Genomic DNA, 18,413 nt, shown 5'->3' on the forward strand with positions numbered 1-18,413 from the left:
CAAAAATGACAGCAAATATCTGCAAATTTCAGACCCAAATCAAAGGGCAAATGCCGATCTGACCCAAATGTGACTATGACAGGCAATGTTCACTGCAAAAACAGCAAATTCGGCAAAAGCCCCAAATTTAATGAGGGCAAATAGGCCAAAAAGAGGGCAAATGTAGAAAAGCCCCAAATTTTACTGAAATTTTTGCAAATGTGACCCAATGTATGATAATCTAACTCAATGTCCTGCAAAAGTGACTCAATGTCCTGCAATCTGACCAAATGTACTGCAATCAAACAAGAAATTGCAGACCAAATCCCAGAACTCCAGTGTTCTTGTAAGATATTGCAACCAAAGGAGTTGAAAAAAAAAGCTGATAGTCCCAAAATTGCCAATGTCTTGCAAAAGTGCACTTGTCCCAAAGTGTGAACCTCAAAATGTAGGCTTTCCAATCTGTTGAAATGTCTTGAGATGATTTCAAACAGTAGAAGGAAGATAAGGATAACAAAAATCCTCAAAAGTCCCAAATTTTGATAGTGTCTTGCAAATTTCACACGTGCCAAACCTGTACGGAAATCTTGAAACAATTACAACTGTACGGATGTACGAAACAGATCCAAAGTACATTGTACAGATTGTACGGCGTACGGTTGTACGACAATACGGTACCCAATGTACGATGTACGATGATGCAAGTACGGCTTGAATGGTGTAGGAAGTACGGAACAAGTACAAACAGTGTACGGATGCAGGTGCTTGGGTGTACGGGTGCAGATACATTGTATGGATGCATGTACTACACTGTACGTTGTACGGCTGTACGACATGCGAGTATAGAGACTAGTACAGTGTGCGTACGGACCTGTATGACGCAAGTACGGATGGTGGCACAGATTGAACGAGGTACAGCTTGAGTACAGAGCAGAACCATACGGTTGTACGGCTTAGGTACAAGGGACGTCCGTACAGTCGTACGGACTGTACGGAAAAGGAGGGCAGGGAGAAGATGAAGGTCTGGGGCAGGAAGACGAGTCCAAGTTGGCTCTGATACCACTGTAGGATCGAATGAAAGAGAGAGAGAGAGTGCAGGTAGCAAAGAGTCGCTGAGTGAACCGTCACGTCAAATCTTGGATAATGAAAAATACGAGTACAAGGTACTTGTACTTAGACCTAGGACTAAGTGTCCTAGGTGTCACATAGGACTAAGTGTCCTATGTGGCCCAAAAGGCACTAACACTACAAGTGCCTACATTTATGCCTACAAGGCACATACCGTGGCCTATAGGGCATCACTAGAACCACCAGAAGATGGCCTACAGGACAGGCAAGTGGGCTTACTTGACTTCACATATGAGAGAGATCCCCACATGATGCCAGAGTTAGATGCAATAGATTTTGGGATTCAGAGACTTTCTGCAGAGACTTCACATGTGACAGCATACGGGTGATATCTAGCCATCATCTGAGGGATTCACATGCTTCCCACATGGAGGCGGGACTAGCACAGTGGACTACCTACTGGGCCCATTGGCTTTTGGACCTTAGCATACCCTCCCCCCCCACTTGGAGCCGACCACTCATATTTGGCCTTCGATGTTCTTGCTACTACACCAAGCACAAGGAGAGTTCCTACCACTACCCGTACCCAGATCCACTTTGACTGTGCCCTTGATCGAGTGTATGTGTGTCACTTAGCCAGAGAGCTTCCGGCCTTATTGGAGGCTGATTTAGACCTGGCCCACACCTCAGCCACCCTTGTCACAGTGATACAGGATGTTGCCACCAGATCCTTTCCTACGACCCGATCTTCACAGGGACGAGATGTGAAGATGCCTCAAAACCCTTGGTTTGATGACGAGTGTAGAGAGATGCGAGCCCATCTCACACAGGAGCAAGCCTTGGGTTAGTTGACGTCACATGAGGCACACAGGATCTTTCAGCGGTTGACACGCCGCAAGAGACGAGCCTTTCTCATACATAGGATGGATGAGATCATCTGATCATTTCGCGGAGGAGACCCAACCACTGAGTGTGGATTCCTCGCGGAGGGGAAGCCACCCATCCCCATCACCAATCCGGGTGTGTGGCACACTTATGCATGCTCCTTATATGATGTCCCGAGGTAGACACCGCTAGACATGTCCGCTATGCCCAGGCCCACTACCTGTCATCTATTCACTACGCAGAATGTGCGGGCTGTCTCCACAATCGGAAAGCACATGATCACGAAGGCCTTTGGGCAGAGCACTTCGCACATGGGTAGGAGGTCCTAGCACCGATCCTTGCACTTATGTTTAACCTTGCAGTTTGTCACGGCTTCCCACTAGCATGGAGCACCACTACTATCGTACTGATACACAAAGCAGGAGACCTCATGGACACCGGGAACTATCGCACCCTCATGATTGGCCACACACTGGTCAAGATCTATGGATCGGTACTAGAGAGAGAAATTAGCAGTCATACAGAGGCACGAGGGCAACGAGCACTAGGGCAGGTAGGATTCAGGAGGCAACACTCTACTCTAGACCACATTTTCACTTTGAGGGTTATCATTGAGGAGGCGAGGTCCAGACATGAGAGAGTCTACACATGCTTCGTAGACTTTCGAAAGGCCTTCGACACTGTTCCACGGTCTCGCATGATCAGGAGACTACAGGAGATGCATATCCCAGAGATGCTGATTTGGGGTGTGATGAGCTTATATGAGTCAGTCAGAGGCAGGGTCCATGCCCCAGGCGGTCTATCGGATTGGGTCGAGAGCACCATTGGGATGAAGCAACGCTGCCTTGTCACGGGGGCGTGAAATTCTAAGTACTTTAATATACTACAAGACCGTGACAACTTTGGTTTTAAAAGTCCAAGCGTGGGCTTAATAATGTGTAATTAAACGCGGCATGGTGCCTAGCACATAAGCGTAATTAATCCCTAGGCCCAAAGGCATTCCAAGGAATTAAAAGAGTGGTTGTTGGGAAATGATGATGTGGCATTTTTAATGGGCCCCCTAGAGGGCCATGTACCTTCAGTGGCCCCCCTAGAGTTCCAGGTGGCTCTAGTGCCTTCTACATGCTCCTTTGCCATTCCTGGACCTTCCTGGGCCTTCTAAACTTCACATGTGTGGTTTTCTCTCTCATCTTCTCCCTTTGTTGAGATTTTGGACTGGTTTTTCAGCCTCCTTCAGCTGAATTCCGTTTTTCTTCATAACTCCTCACCCGTTTGGATTCCTCGACTCCCGTTTGGCCCGATGGCTTCCCCTCTGCCTCCCCTTCGTAGTGATATGCTTTTCCCTCCGTGCGTTTGGTAGAACGGGCAGAGCTGAGCACTTCTTTTGTTGGTCGAATTTGCAAAAGTGGCTTTTTCTAGACCTTTTTTCTTCTACCGCCTCGTGAGCCTCTCCTCTTGCAAAGCTACAGCTTTTTGTTGAATTTCGAGTGGTCCGACGTGCTGGTTGACTGGTTTTTCTCAGTTTTGGAGGACTTTCCGGCGATGAAACTTCTCCAAAACCTTCTCAATGCATTCCTCTTTGAAGCACGCTTCTTTTGAGCCCAAGAACTCCTACTTCTTCGCGAGAAGTGCTTCTTTTCACATTTTTCAGTGGAATTCTTGCTGGTCGGCTCTTGTAAATGCTCTTTCTTCATGCCTTTGCACTCCTCTTTGGCTGAGAATGCAATTGGGCATTGGCTACTATGTCCTCTTGGCGATTGAGGACTTGGTTCGAGTTTTCACGGCTTGGTGAGTTGTCATTTTGCTACTGCAATTTCTTTTTGCCATAAGCTATTGGTTGGCCTCGTGTGCCGCCTCTTTCTTGGCTCACAGGTGCCCAGGCAGTGCTACATGAGTCATTCTTTCGTTGGATACTTTGCTGATTTTATTTTGGAGCTTTGAAAAGCTTTGTGAATCCCATCTGGAAACCACTCAGTGCAGCTGGGGTGCAGTAGTGTGATTGCATCTGGACAGCCAATGGAATTGCACTCGGAAAAGAGAATGCCTTTGGGTTGAGCCTATGGGTTAAGTGCACTTATGTGATGGTGTTCTATGCTTGAAAGCCTTGCGAAGGCTTAGTGAATTGGGGCTGCGTGCTCAGTTGCAGGGAAGGTCTCCCAGATGCAACTTGTAATCATTTCACTGTGAAATATAAAGAAATACCGAAAGGGGCGCCACGGTGTTTGGGGCCAATCAGGTGCACTTCTCTATGTTTGTTGAGCAGGGGCATTCTAGCCTCCAGCCCTTTTTCAGTGGTTTTGTTTGTGAACAAATGGGTAAATGCCAAATGGTGATCATGCAATGGTTAATGGTTGTGATATATGCTTTGTGAGCTGTAAATAAGTGCTGAAGTGATTAAAGGTTTAGTTCCACTGCCCTCTGAGTGATTAGAGGCCGGTTTCATGCCCTCTCTCACCGACTCTCTTTGGACTTTACATTGATGAGATTACATCTTTCATAGATCGCCTAGGTGGCGAGGGCTCATTACTAGGGGATCACCTCATACAGATATTGTTATATGTTGATGATATAGTCCTTATATCCTCTTCAGCGGAGGGGTTGCAAGGAGATCTGGAGGCTTTAGAGGTGTTTTGCAGAGAGAGATCTGACGGTCAACCTTGGAAAAACTAAGGTTATGATCTTCAATACCTCACGAGTAGTCACTAACTGACTTACTTTCACCTATCGTGGCGAACCAGTGGAGATAGTGCAGCCATACGCATATTTGGGAGGAGTCTTCATAGGACTCATCTTCAAGATGAAACATGCAGTCCAGGCACGACGCACACGAGGGCGTAGTGCTTTGGCTAGACTAGAGCGGCATTGTTTCCAAGCGTACTTCCAGGATCCACCGATGAAGGGTTGGCTTTTCGACACACTAGTGCGGCCGATTGTAATATGCAGCACCTTTCTGGGGGTGCGATCTTCCGAGGACAGATTGGAGGAGCTTTGAGCGGCTACAGGTGACGATGGGATCCAAGAGGATCCGATGTAAGCCCTCGGTTCCACATGAGATAGTACAGGCAGAGTTCGCCATGACTTCGCTCCAGGTTGATGCCATCTTTTGGACAGTGACTTTCATCCACAGAGTCTGGGACTTATCCCATTGGAGACTTCTAAGGTTGGCCCTAGAGTCATCTAGACGACTCGCAGAGAGCGGGGCAGACACATGGTATGCACGCATATCCACATGGCTTGCTCGGTTTGGTATCCAGATTCACACGTCTTGGACTTGGGGGGAGGGCCAGGAGCTCCCCACCAAGATCCTGTTTTATCGCGACCAATTCCTGGGAGTATCAGAGGAGGGATTCATATCAGACTACAGTATCTCGAGGATATAGGAGTCCTCCATGCACTGAGGATTGCCATTGGTCAGATGCGGGTTTTGTCCCACCAGTTGAGGATCGAGGCAGGGAGAGCAACGGGTCTGCACACTGTATGCTGGGGGCGGTTGACACAGAGGAGCATTCTCTTTGTGTTTATCCAGCTTACTACGAGATTCGGGGACGCTACCACTGTCTCTACCTAGAGGGGAGTGGCTTCGGTCCTTGTCAGGATTGATCCATTTCCATGACCAGGTTTGTGTTGGGCTTTATCTGATGGAGATGCGGTGACACAGGGAGACGCTTCTACAACATATAAGAGAGCAGCAGGGGATGGTCCGACCACTACATGACATAGAGGGTGACCGGGCACAGCGACATGTCACAGACTTCTATATATTTGAGTCAGCCCTCAAACATAGGGGAGTGGAGGAGGAGGAGCTAGCGGACATGAGAGCAGTCTGGATGAGCAATCGGCAGAGTACCATTGAGAGAGGGGCGTAGAGGCCACATGTGCGACAGAGAGCCTCCAGGATACACTCTATTGAGGTCTGACCTATCACATCTTTCCTCAGGGGAGACCGACAGAGACGAGGGGTCACCCTAGACGTAGCCCAGATAGTCCAGAGAGCGAGGAGACCGCGTCTCCGACCACAACACGAGACAGCTCGATAGACGCAGATACGAGACATCTTCGCAGCCCACCAGAGAGCCATCACTGTACCAGGCTTCGGTTTCGTACCAACACCTAGATAGATTGATTGATTAATATGGCCCACTCTGCAGTTGTTGTTGTAGTTGACTTTCTTTTTCTCTATGATTATGATTCTGTTAGCATAAATTAATACTCAACAAGGGTCCTAGTGTACCCTTTGCTTCAGCCCAATGAGGCTTGTATGAGTTTGCTTTTCTGTGTAGTTTGTCCAATAGGCCCGTGAGGCCTCCCGTGGACGCTAATATATCTTTCTTTCTTTCTTTCTACCACATTGCATTCATCCGCCATCTCTCTCCCACCTTGCATGTAGGTCGAAATAGAAACAAGTACTCTCACGAGAGCGCTCTTCCCCATTCGAGGGCCAATTGGCATTCAAACTTTGCATGCATTGCACACATTTGCATTTTTGAAAAGTTTGGTTCTTCACAGTGGGAATCTGAAATTACAGATTCAGCCACCAAATTTGCCTCTATAGCAGGCTGTTTGTCATAAACATCAAGATGATATAGCTTAGAAGAAAGTGACCTAGTAAGTACTATGATGTGATCGTACCGGTTGTCATACATGATGGCACATCGATAACCATCAAAGAGGACCCAAAAGCCATTCAAGGATATGGCTGCAATGGGGATGAGGTTCTTATACGTGGGACAAACAAAACGTCCATGAGCGTGATCGTATCACCTGAAACTGAAGTGATCTCGATGTGGCCAATCTCTTTCACGGGATATGATGCATTCTTGGAGGCACCACTGTCAAAGCACCAATATGACTTAGAATATAAGACAGACAAAGCTGTAGCATGCTTCTTTGGATGGTACTAGCATGTCATTGTGAAAGCCCACTCATGGGGAGCAATGTTTGCTGCCTCATGACCATCATCTGGGGTAGCAGGAGTAGTAGTGACAGCAAGTACCTTTTGCTGCTTTTTCTTTTCAGAAGTGATGCGCTTGCGCCATTCATAAATGTCATGTCTTGGCTTCTAGCAATAATTACAACTTCTTTGCATCAAACGGGGCAGAATTAGATGAGTGTCCAGAAGTAGATGAGCCTCCAGAAGACTTGAGTTTGCTGTAATTTTTCCCGTTCTTTCCCTTATTTTTGTGATTAGCGACAAGAGCTTGATTTTGCAATTTGAGAGGCAGCACGAGTTGTGCGACTCTGCTCTTCCTGTAGGAGAAGGGAAACAAGTTGGTCGAAAGCATAAGTCTTGGGATTGCCTATGGCAACCAACCTCAATGTAGTAGCAAACCCCTGGTAGGACTCAGGAAGTCCATTGAGTGTCGTGGACACTACTTGAGCATCTAAAATAATCTCATCCACATTAATGAGCTGCTCTTGAAAATCCTTGATTTTTGTGATGTATGCATCCATGCTGTCCCCCTCTTCCATTTTGACATTCTCCAATTGCCTGCGTAAGAAAGCAACACATGCCTCATTGCGAACTTGGTAAAGGTGAGCCAAGACGTCCCATGCAGCCTTTGATATTTTGCAAGACCGAATGTGAGGAATGATATGTCTCTGACTGAAAAAGCAATGATAGAATATGCTTGGGCATCTCTACCATCCCATTTGGCCTGTTCGGGTGTAGGAGGTGTGGCTGGAGTAGTAGTATATTCAGAGGTGGCTGTAACATCTGCACTAGCGGTGACAGTAGATCCAAAAGTGGCTGTAGCAGCTGCACCAGCTGTAGCAGTAGCAGAAGTGGATGCCGCATAGGAAGGTCGAAGATCCAATCCTAGACAATACCCCAAAATTTTTTGGCAACCAGCAAATGTTTCACCATGTATGACCACATGGGATAATTGGGTCCATGGAGCTTGTTCTCAACTGAGAACATACCCATCCAATCGTTGCTTCCCATGGCAAAAATAAATCCCGGAAGGAAAAATGTGCGCTCAAGAGTAGCCTCAGGGCTTTCACTGTAGAATGATTTGGCTGTCCAAAAATGACAAATGTCAGGCAGTGACCAACCAAAAATTGACTGCTTAAACAATGAGCTAAATGCACGTGCTGTCCCCAAAAATGTGACCTGCAAAACAATATCTGTCCGGTCAAAGGACCCCCTTGCCAAAGATAGCTGTCCTTAAAAAATATCAGCCCAAAACAAGGGGGAAATGTCTGCAAATGTATCCAATGATCAATGGAGCTGTAAATGTCCCAGATGGAGGCTGCGTGCCTCAAATCTGACAAGACAACAAGCCCAAATCAAGAGACAAATGCATAATATACCCAAATTGATGTGAATAAAGAAAATGTCACTGCAATGGACAACAAATCTGGCAAAAGCCCCAAAATCTGAGAGGACAAATATGCCAAAAAGAGGGCAAATTGGGAAAATCCCTAAATTGTGCTGCAAGTTGCAAATGTGATTCAATGTGCTGCAATTCCAAGACAATGTCAATGTTCCTGCATGTCAATGTCTACCAAATGCCCAAAATTGGTTGTACCAAGCCAATGTCGATGCAAATTTCAACAAAATTGACAAAAACACCCAATTTTTGGAAGGGCAAAACTGTCAAATTTGAGGCAAATGACCAAAAGCCCCAAATTTTGCTGAAATAAAGCAAATGTGACAATATAACTTGCAAATCTAAAAATATCCCGCAATCTGTCAGCAATAGATCCGAAATCCCCAGCGTCGGATGTTGGAAAGGTCACCTCCCCATCTGTAAGCCCCCATATGAGGAGGGGGTGAACCTAGGTTTTGAGGGAGTACCACATGGGCAGCATCTTGGCTGCCATGTGGGTGCTATTCAGAAAGAGAGGGGGCTGCCACATGGGCAGCACATAGGTTGCCATGTGGGCAGCAAGCAAAGGGAACACACATGTTGTCAAGGTGGCTGCAACAGATGGCGCCAACAACAAGAGCAGAGCTCCTGCGCAGTCTTTCGTTGTGCGTACCCTTTGTTGGGTCATTTCTAACATCGGAGTGGAAATGAAACAAAATAGGGCAAATACTGCAAAAGCCCCAAAATGTGACCAAAAGGAGCAAATGTCATTTCAAAATTTGCAAATATGACACAAAAGCCCCAATCTCTAGAGCAAAATCACCTCAATGTCACTGCAATGTGTGCAAACGTGACATAAACGAGGGTGAAAAGCTTCAAGTCCAACTGTACCAGGTAGATCTGAGTAAAGAGGGAGAGAATCCCAGCCAGATGGTGCTAGAGTAGGTTGGAGCACCTGGAGGAAGCCTGAATGATTGAAAAGAGTCTAGATTTGAGCGAAAAACCTCCAAACACAGCCCAAAAATGCTCGAAATTAACTTCATACAAGTCGTACGGATTCCCAGCAGCATCGTGCACCTGCCCTTACAGGTCCATACAAGTGTACGGGCAAAATTTTTTCCAGACAAAATGGTGCGGGACAAGGTCGCTTATATCGAGCAATGCATAAATTTCAAAAAACGTTGAAATCGGACCTCAAAAAGTCAAAAAATAGTCGCTGGGTTGTTTTCCTGCTAAAAAAACAGGTTTCTGGCAATGAAATGTTGCACTGGACTGAGCTGGAGCAAAATGGCAAGTAGGAAAATGGGAGAGCACGAGGAAAGGCAAGTAGGAGCAAGAGAACCTGCTCTGATACCATTGTTGGGTGCAGGAAGCAATGGAACGGGAGTGGAGTGAGGGAAACAAACAACAAGCTGGAGCAAAACATAGTACTGCTTAAATGGATGAGGAAAATACAAAGGGTGGTCTATATGGCCCCCAAGTCAACCATATGGTTGACCAAAGAAGTCAACTCATAGAGTTGACTTGACCTACAAGGCTCATACTAGGGCTAATTGCTAACACCTAGAACGCCGCCCTCCCAGTTGGTGTGTAGTGTGAAGATAATGTCTCTCCATATGGCTAATAGTGTAGCCGCAAGTGGAACTTGTTGCCCTCCCATCACTTGTCTGCAATGGGTGACCCAGATGTTCCACGCAGTGATACTGGACACTGTCTCCCAAATACAATCCTGTGGCAAACGCTGTGGGTGGGTGTGGGATGATGGTGTGGCGTCCAAGAACTCAATCTGGAAGACTTGGTCTTCATGGATCCTGTAGGCCGGTGAGATAGGATCAATAGAGAAGGCATGGTGTCCCTCTGTGAGCCACGTCATCATTCCGCACGTAAAATCTCTCCTTTGCATCTTGGCTACAATCCGGAAAGTTTCTGTCCAAATGCTCTGTGCCCCAGGGCAGCTCCATAAAGAGTGAGGTATTGTCTCGAGCATGCCCTCTGTACAACGAACACCTAGTAAGAGATCTTAGATTGGACCATAGCAGTGGCCAGAAGTGGCTGACCGCCTCCCTAAGAACCTCTTGCTCTGGTCAGTGTCGCTCCGTCAAGGGGTCCATGCTGTTGGATGCGTCTGCCAATGCAGGTCGTGTAAGAAAAGAAGGCACCTCTTCTCTCTTGTCTGAGTGTCTCAACAGAACCGGTCATAACCACTCCCCTGGGTCCCACTGGTTGTTCTTGAGAGGCTAGTCCTTAAGACCGTGGGCCACTCCCTACCCAAACAGCCAACAATCTTGATCCTCTGCCACTCTAGATCCTCCAACCCTGCCAGCTCCTCTGACTCCCTCCCGGACTCTATCGATAAAATCCCTCCTAGTTCCACCTTGTAAAACCTGCGTCGTATGGATCCTAGATGCTTTCTAAAGAGCCGAACCCTGAGAGGCACCCCCGTCCTAGAGAACTGTCCCCGGCATGAGTTTATTACATCTATGCATCTATACTCTAGGGTTGTCAACGTCGGCTTAGCCCGTTGACAAGATTGTTACTTTACTTACCGCCAGACCCACTGTTACTCAATCTATCTCATCAATAGATCACATCTAGATTTTAACACCCCTGGCATATATAATGGGATATAAAAGACTTGATGGAGAGGCTTTGTGTGGTCTAAATGTGCACATGCTTTCATATGAGCTAATTTTGATTGCTGGTTCTGCAGCTTTGCTCAACACAAATGCATCTCTTTGTGTTTTGACCTGTTAACGCTGAATATTGTTGAAAATTGCTCATATCACTTTTCGTTCATTTGTGTAGTTCATAAGAATTGATCATCTCCCAGGTTTGAGAAGAGGCATGCACACATTTTTAAAAAGAACAAACATACCAGAACCAATGGATCCAACAATTATTTTTTCAAAGCTTCCATTGAGAATAGAGCATCTTCTGCTTAGGAAAGAATCACTAGCAGGAACGTTTGAGCCAGTTGTAACTTTACATTGTGAACAAGAATAAGGATCATCTTCTTGTACACTGCAGTGTGCTACAAGCAACAAGGCATACATGTAGAATTACTCATTTCCTATGTGAAATCTAGTTATTCAGGGATCACAGGGTTATAAAAATGCCTCTCTTTTTTAGTTCCCTTTCACTTGCAGCCGATTTGTGAATCAAGGTGGTTGTTCCACTAATTTGTGGAGATCAGCTTTGTGTTTTTGTGCATAAGGAGCATCCTTTTTGACTTTCATGGGGAACACATTTCAGAAAATAAAAGGCTTGATGAATGGACACCTTTCTCCCGCCTGCAAGAATGGAACTCCGAAGCCACTCCTCCTCTTAAATCTGCAATGGCAGAAAAGCTTACTCCTTTGATAGTCCCTGCCACACCTGGGACAGCTGGGCAAAGTCCAGGTGAAACGAAGCTAGATACGCCAGGGGCATCAGACCGGAAGCTGACCAGGAACTACAAGAGACGTTATGATGAAATGCACAATGTTCAGAAGGTATGCTGCAGATTTCTTCCTGATTTTGTCAGTCTTTTAGTATCTGTGGGTATGTTTAGAAGGTATGTTGCAGATTCTATCCTAATTTTGTCAGTCATTTAGTATATGTAGGTTGTGGGGAAAATTTTGGAGCAGATTTACTGCCAATAGATGTTTATTGGGGTTTAGTCCTTGGCGGAATATAATCCAGAACGCCAATCTATGAAAGAGTAAATAAAACAAAATGAAGCATTCACTGGAAACATAATAGAACAATAGAGTGGACAATGCTGCTGTTCCTTCCCTTTTTAATGCTGTTGATTGTAATGTGCTTTTTAGAATGTGGGTCTTTGCCTTGCAAACGTTTAGAGCAAGGCCAGCATTCTGGGCATTGTTTAAATACATAAATATCTAAAGTCAGTACTACCCTTGCCTGACTAGGGTGTTGATGAACTTGCACCGATTGATCAAACACTTGAGAAGGAGCATGAGGAGAAGACCAAGGTTAAAAACATCCAGGTTGGATCCCTTTCCAAATTCTTTTCTTCAATAAGGCAACATACATTTGCCCTCCTAAAACCTGGTTGAATGCATTTTAAAAACGTGCTTTCTAGTTATTGCTGCTGTGCTTTCAGAACAACGAAGTAAGGGGAAAAATCCAGATTTGTTTTTTGTCTTTTTGAAAAGGTTAACAATTGTGTACAGATGGACTAGGAATGATTCTGCTTCAACTTCAGCATCATAAAGCTCGTGGTACAAGGAGATGCTCTTTAGCAATTAAGAGATTTCCTATTTCCTTCACAAGATTCTGTGATTATTCTGAGTGGGGGTCGTGGTGATCTTTTGGTTGGAAAGATTGGACTTGCATATTTTGCCCTGTTTGGTTTGCTGTTATTTTGAAATCCCAGTTGGGAATCACTGTATGAAGAACCTGCTAATCTTTCCTTAAACACCATGGTGTCAAGGAGATACAAAGCCTGGTTAGTAGTCATTAGGCCCTCTTAGTCGATGTCTCCTTGTCGTTGCCGGCCCTTCTAGACCACAGTTTAAACCAGTCAACTCATTACTACTCGAGGATAACTCTCAACTCTTATGCTGCCCTCTCTTCTGATTGTGCTGCTGCTGGTCACCTGTCCATCACAGCAGCTATTATGCTCCCATCCATGGTCCTATGCTAAGGGTTGTGTGATAGAGAAATGATTTCTCTATCCTCTCAAAGTGATCATTGAATTTCTCTCCTTTGTTAATGATGCTCGTGTCCAAATGATGACACAAGATACGACAGGGGCTACCTAGGAGTATGTTCAGCAACTTTCAGATCCAAGGTTTGAAATGTAACAATACTCAGCATCCTTGAAATTAACGGAGTTTTGACAGAAACTCAGTATAGATACCTTTGTTTGAAAGGATGCTAATGTGTTTGAAATGATGCTAATGTGTGTGTGTGTGTGTGTGTGTGTGAGAGAGAGAGAGAGAGAGAGCGCCTTGAAATTAACGGAGTATTGACAGAAACTCAGTATCGATACCTTTGTTTGAAAGGATGCTAATGTGTGTGTGTGTGTGAGAGAGAGAGAGAGAGAGAGATTAACATCTTCAGAAGCCCTCACGGGACTATGAGACAAGGCACACACACACACACCAAAAAGGTAAACACAGAACATCAGTTATAGACTGAGAGTCTCTTGGGAGTGCATATAACCACTTCCAAAGTTATTATAGATAAGCTACATTATACTAGGTGAGATAGTCAGCCTGTATTACATCAGTTTAAGACTGAGAGTCCTTGAGTTTGGATTTAAAATCTTTGATAACTGCTTTTCCATCTCTGTAGGCAGCCCATTTCCCTTCTTTGCAAGCGTCCTTCACTTTGTTTATGCTAGAGGACCTCTTAATTTCCTAGGAGGGATGCCCTAGATCTTCCTTTTTTAATCTAAGATCTTGCAGTGTTGCAGGTTGTGGAGCTGGGCCGATACGAAATGGATACATGGTAAATTCCCAAGTATTGTATGTTGGTGACATGAAATGCATAGTGGTTATTGGAGATGCCCATTATGCTTTTCGTATTATAAAGGTTAGGAAGTCAGATGTCAACAAAACCTGTTAATAGTCTATCGTTACTTGCATCTTTGTTTTGAGTCGACTTTACTCTACAGGTATTACTCACCTTTTCCAGAAGAGTATTCTCATGTGCACAAACTCTTCGTATGCGAGTTCTGCTTGAAGTATATGAAGAAGAAGAAAAGTTTGTCCCGGCATAGAGAGAAGTGTCAATTGGTGAATCCTCCTGGAGATGAGATATATCGCACCTCAACTTGTCAAGAACAAACACCTCAGGAACAGCTCCATGTGGAAGATCCTTCAACAAGTGGGCAGATAAGACCTTGGAAGAAAAGTGTCAAACCAACAGTGCTGTCAGTTTTTGAAGTAGATGGAAAGAAGAACAAATTATACTGCCAGGTAAACTTCACTAATATCATCAAGTCAAGTAGTTTGCATATGTATCTTAGGATTTGTTGCTTCCTTCCTAGCCTTTCTTTTGAACCACACAGGTATTCTTTTCATGTTATTTATGAAGTAATATGTAATGGACATTTCTGCAGAATTTGTGTCTTCTGGCTAAACTTTTCCTTGACCACAAGACACTATATTACGATGTCGACGCCTTCCTTTTTTACATTCTAACAGAAGTTGATGACAGTGGTCATCATTTGGTTGGATATTTCTCTAAGGTGAGTTTTTTGTTCAAGTTGTCTCCGTAGTACTTTCATGTCTCTCAGATGATTTGTCTGTGTTGAGTTATGAAATGTAGTTGAGCTTACACTGGGTTTTAAAGGGCATTGTCTCTTTCTTTAAACAGGAGAAAAATTCTGTGGAGGACTACAACATGGCTTGCATATTGACACTTCCCCCATTTCAGCGAAAAGGATATGGACGTTTCTTAATTGCACTAGGTGTGTCTCTGTAGTAGTACAGTAGGAACAGTGCACTGACAGCACGATTTTCACCATCTAGGATAAATCAATGTTATTTGCTAGTGGAACCCCCTCTCTTCTTATGACTTAATTACTGTAGACAAACAGGGCACTCACAGTATCATTACAGTAGAAATACTCCCTAGGATAAAAGTTACTGTAGAAACAACAGGGCACTCACAGTATCATTTCCACTAACTAGGATAAATCAAATTTATTCGCATGTGGAACCTTCTCTCTTCTGATTTCATTTTCAAATTTCAGTGGACTTGGTGCATGCAGCACAGGATTTGCACGTAGCAACAAGCTATTAGATAATTATTTACTGTTTGGATCTGGTGCAATGACTGTTTTGCAGCCTATGAGCTTTCCAAAAAGGAGGGAAAGGTGGGTACTCCTGAACGGCCCCTTTCAGATCTAGGCCATGTAAGTCAACGACTAGGGATGGAAAGGAATGGAAATGCTGTTTGGTGTCCTTCACTGTTCAGGAACTATGTTTTCTTATGGCTGGTTACCATGTACATAACAGGTGAGTTTCAAGAGCTATTGGAGTCGGGCGCTTCTAGAAGCTCTACGAGATCATGGTGCCAGTTTGTCAATAAAGGTGGAGAAGTATGGCCTTTTGTCCTGGAAATTGCTTTTTCCTTTAGAAGCATAGATACCTCTGTCAGTAAATATCTTATCACCACTCGTAGATGCACATGGCATTGCTGAAAATTTAACAATGTGATATCGAGTCAGTAACTCCTTGAGAAAGTACCTGCTTTTTTTGAAATGGTGTGTAAGGCTCAATTCTCATGCAGGACCTCAGTTCTATGACGGCTATACGTAGTGATGATATTGTCAACACACTCCAGTCCTTGAATCTAATAAAGTGAGTTTATACTCATTTGTGCTAGTGGCTCTCTCATATGGTCTGCAAATCATTAACTGACATTTTTGTTTTTGGCGCCAAGTAATGCTTCTTGATTATACAAATTTGCCAAGTTGTTTTTGCAATACACATTAAGGATTTGGAAAGATAATGTGATTTACAGGGAATATACTGTGATTTTCCAGGTATTACAAGGGTCAGCATATTATATCTGTCTCTTCAAAGGTTATTGACGAGCACCTTAAGGTAATTCGTCCGCAATTGCGGTTATCAGCAGAAAGTAATTAAGTAATCAACTAAAATTTTGGTCTTTAGAACAACAAAAATCTGAATTTGTACCATTGTATATATTCTTAAGGTATTATTTTCTATCACCTTAGCGGACATGCAAATTCTTTGAATTTTCGTCCAAATGGTGCTCAATTGTTCAACTTTATCGAAATACCTTACACGGGTGTAGAAGCTCCAATAGCTAAAAAATTTTGGTCTTTAGAACAACAAAAATCTCAATTTGTACGATTGGAGTCTTACAAAGGTATATTTTTCTATCACCTTAGCAGACATGCAAATTCTTTGTTTTTTCGTCCAGGTGGTGATCAGCTGTTCATCTTTATTGAAATATCTTATGCGGGTGCACAACAAAAATCTGAATTTGTACGATTGGATATATTCTAGTCTTAGAAAGGTTATAATTAATGTTCAGTTTAGTGCTCCTAAGATCGGGCCAAGAGAAAGAATTTGTGGAGTAATTCTTTCTCTTGGCCTGATCTTCTTGGTTTTGGCTCAATATATTCAATTGAGCAGTTTTAAGTGCTCTCTCTTTTTTTTCAAGAGAAACACTTTTTTTAAGTATGAAGAAACCCGCAAGAGCTAGTTCAGAGCGGAAATACATCATGCATGGCATGAACCAGAAAAACCAGCCAGAAGGGGTCAACAAAAAACCTGAGTACAAATTGGAAAGAAATCAAGGAAGAGGCTGAAAATGCCACCTCAATCCTGCTATAGACTTTGAGAAGAAGGGGGAGCCCTTTCGTTCCCTAAGAAAAATCCTGTCAGAGGATGCTGAGGAGGGACCCCACAAGGTCGCCCGACTGGCCACAAGTATGTATGGTCTAAGTCCATGGTGTGAGAGGAATGGAACTTAGATCCATCCAATATTTCTGTGCATTTGGCTCTCCAAATCTACCATGCTGCAAAACTCGATAGTATCTCCCATGAGGTGTCCACAGAAGCATGTACAAGTTTGAAGGGAGATAAGGGAACAACATACAAGAGTACTCAACTTAGTGTTGTCGAATTGAGATAGCTCAAGAAGTCCTATTTTCGAAGAAGACCTGAGGCCCTGAAAGAGAGAGACAAGCCACGGAACCCTAGGTCATATAGAAACGGAAAGTATTGAAGATCCTAGCAATCCCCTACAAAATAACCCTCGCCTGTCTGCAATCCCATAAGCAATGATGAATGGACTCCTCAGTAAACAAAGCAGTGAGGACAAGTAGAGTCTTTCCCGAACTTAAACCTTTACAAGCTCACTGCAATCTCTGCATGAGTAGACAGCCATAAGAATAGAGTGATTTTTCTATTCCTGAGGGATTTCAAGTCTCCTCCAAAAGACCCTTTGCAAGTTAGCAGAAATATGAAAGTTCTCCCAATGAGGGGCTCTGGAGGGCCTCCAACCTTTAGAACTGATTTGGAACTTCTTGTCCTTACTTATAGTATAACCAAAGAAGGGGAGACTCTTCTCTCGGTGCCATGTATCAATCCATTCCCACTTTCCAGAACTTGATGGGGATCCCTCTTGAGTTGAGTATGGTAGAGGATGTCGAGGAGGGACCCCACAAGGTCGCCCGATTGGCCATCAAAGTATGTATGGTATAAGTCCATATACTGGCCATGGTGTGAGAGGAATGGAACTTAGATCCATCCAATATTTCTGTGCATCTGGCTCTCCAGATCTACCATGCTGCAAAACTCGCTAATATCTCCCATGAGGTGTCCACAGAAGCATGTACAGGTCTGAAGGGAGATAAGGGAACATCATACAAGAGCAGTAATCAACTTAGTGTTGTCGAATTGAGATAGCCCAAGAAGTCCTATTTTCGAAGAAGACTTGAGGCCCTGAAAGAGACAGCCAAGCCACGGAACCCTAGGTCATATAGAAACGGAAAGTATTGAAGATCCTAGCAATCCCCTACAAAATAACCCTCGCCTGTCTGCAATCCCACAAGCAATGATGAATGGACTCCTTAGCAAACAAAGCAGTGAGGACAAGTAGAGTCTTTCCCGAACTTAAACCTTTACAAGCTTACTGCAATTCCTGCATGAATAGACAGCTTTATATAAGAATAGAGTGATTTTTCTATTCCCGAGGGATTTCAAGTCTCCTCCAAAAGACCCTTTGCAAGTCAGCAGAAATATGAAAGTTCTTCCAATGAGGAGCTTTGGAGGGCCTCCAACCTTTAGAACTGATTTGGAACTTCTTGTCCTTACTTACAGTATAACTAAAGAAGGGGAGACTTTTCTCTCGGTGCCATGTATCAATCCATTCCCACTTTCTAGAACTTGATGGGGACCCCTCCGTATAGCCAAATCCTCCAAGAATCCAAGAGAGTAAGACGTGGGTTCGGATCTAGGTGCCATTGAGAATCCTTGCTGTGGTCCACAAACCCTATTGATCTTGATAGGCTGGCCAAGAGATTATCATCTGAAGATTTGGACAGCCTACCATCTGACTCAACATCAAAGACTAAGGCATCCTCATGTGCTCCTTGGAGGGCTATGACATGAAGGAGTAGAACAAACAGCCGGCTTGTCATCTGTATCCACCCAATCCTCGGGTAAGGCTACATCTATTTGC

At 44.3% G+C, this 18,413-nt stretch overlaps 1 protein-coding gene across 3 annotated transcripts in view; it reads left to right on the plus strand.

The window, feature by feature from the left end:
- LOC147892019 (putative MYST-like histone acetyltransferase 1) overlaps positions 1–18,413 on the plus strand; it is a 65,494-nt gene that overhangs the window by 38,772 nt on the left and 8,309 nt on the right. The window contains exons 4-13 of one of the 3 annotated variants that reach the window (XR_015542425.1): positions 11,493–11,731; positions 12,152–12,229; positions 13,663–13,697; positions 13,864–14,167; positions 14,311–14,439; positions 14,568–14,661; positions 15,041–15,108; positions 15,212–15,294; positions 15,486–15,556; positions 15,742–15,802. Coding sequence is in view for 2 of the 3 variants with exons in the window: in XM_087388102.1 (XP_087244228.1) it covers positions 11,493–11,731; positions 12,152–12,229; positions 13,663–13,697; positions 13,864–14,167; positions 14,311–14,439; positions 14,568–14,661; positions 15,041–15,108; positions 15,212–15,286; positions 15,486–15,556; positions 15,742–15,802 (1,154 nt within the window). In the remaining variant the exon portion in view is untranslated. The remainder of the gene's footprint in view (positions 1–11,492; positions 11,732–12,151; positions 12,230–13,662; positions 13,698–13,863; positions 14,168–14,310; positions 14,440–14,567; positions 14,662–15,040; positions 15,109–15,211; positions 15,295–15,485; positions 15,557–15,741; positions 15,803–18,413) is intronic. The other 2 variants (XM_087388102.1, XM_087388103.1) reach the window with 2 other exon arrangements.

Source organism: Dipteris shenzhenensis, chromosome 17 (assembly GCF_047967505.1).
Source record: "Dipteris shenzhenensis isolate YYH24624 ecotype China chromosome 17, Dip_SZ_1.0, whole genome shotgun sequence".
Taxonomy (NCBI): Eukaryota; Viridiplantae; Streptophyta; class Polypodiopsida; order Gleicheniales; family Dipteridaceae; genus Dipteris; species Dipteris shenzhenensis.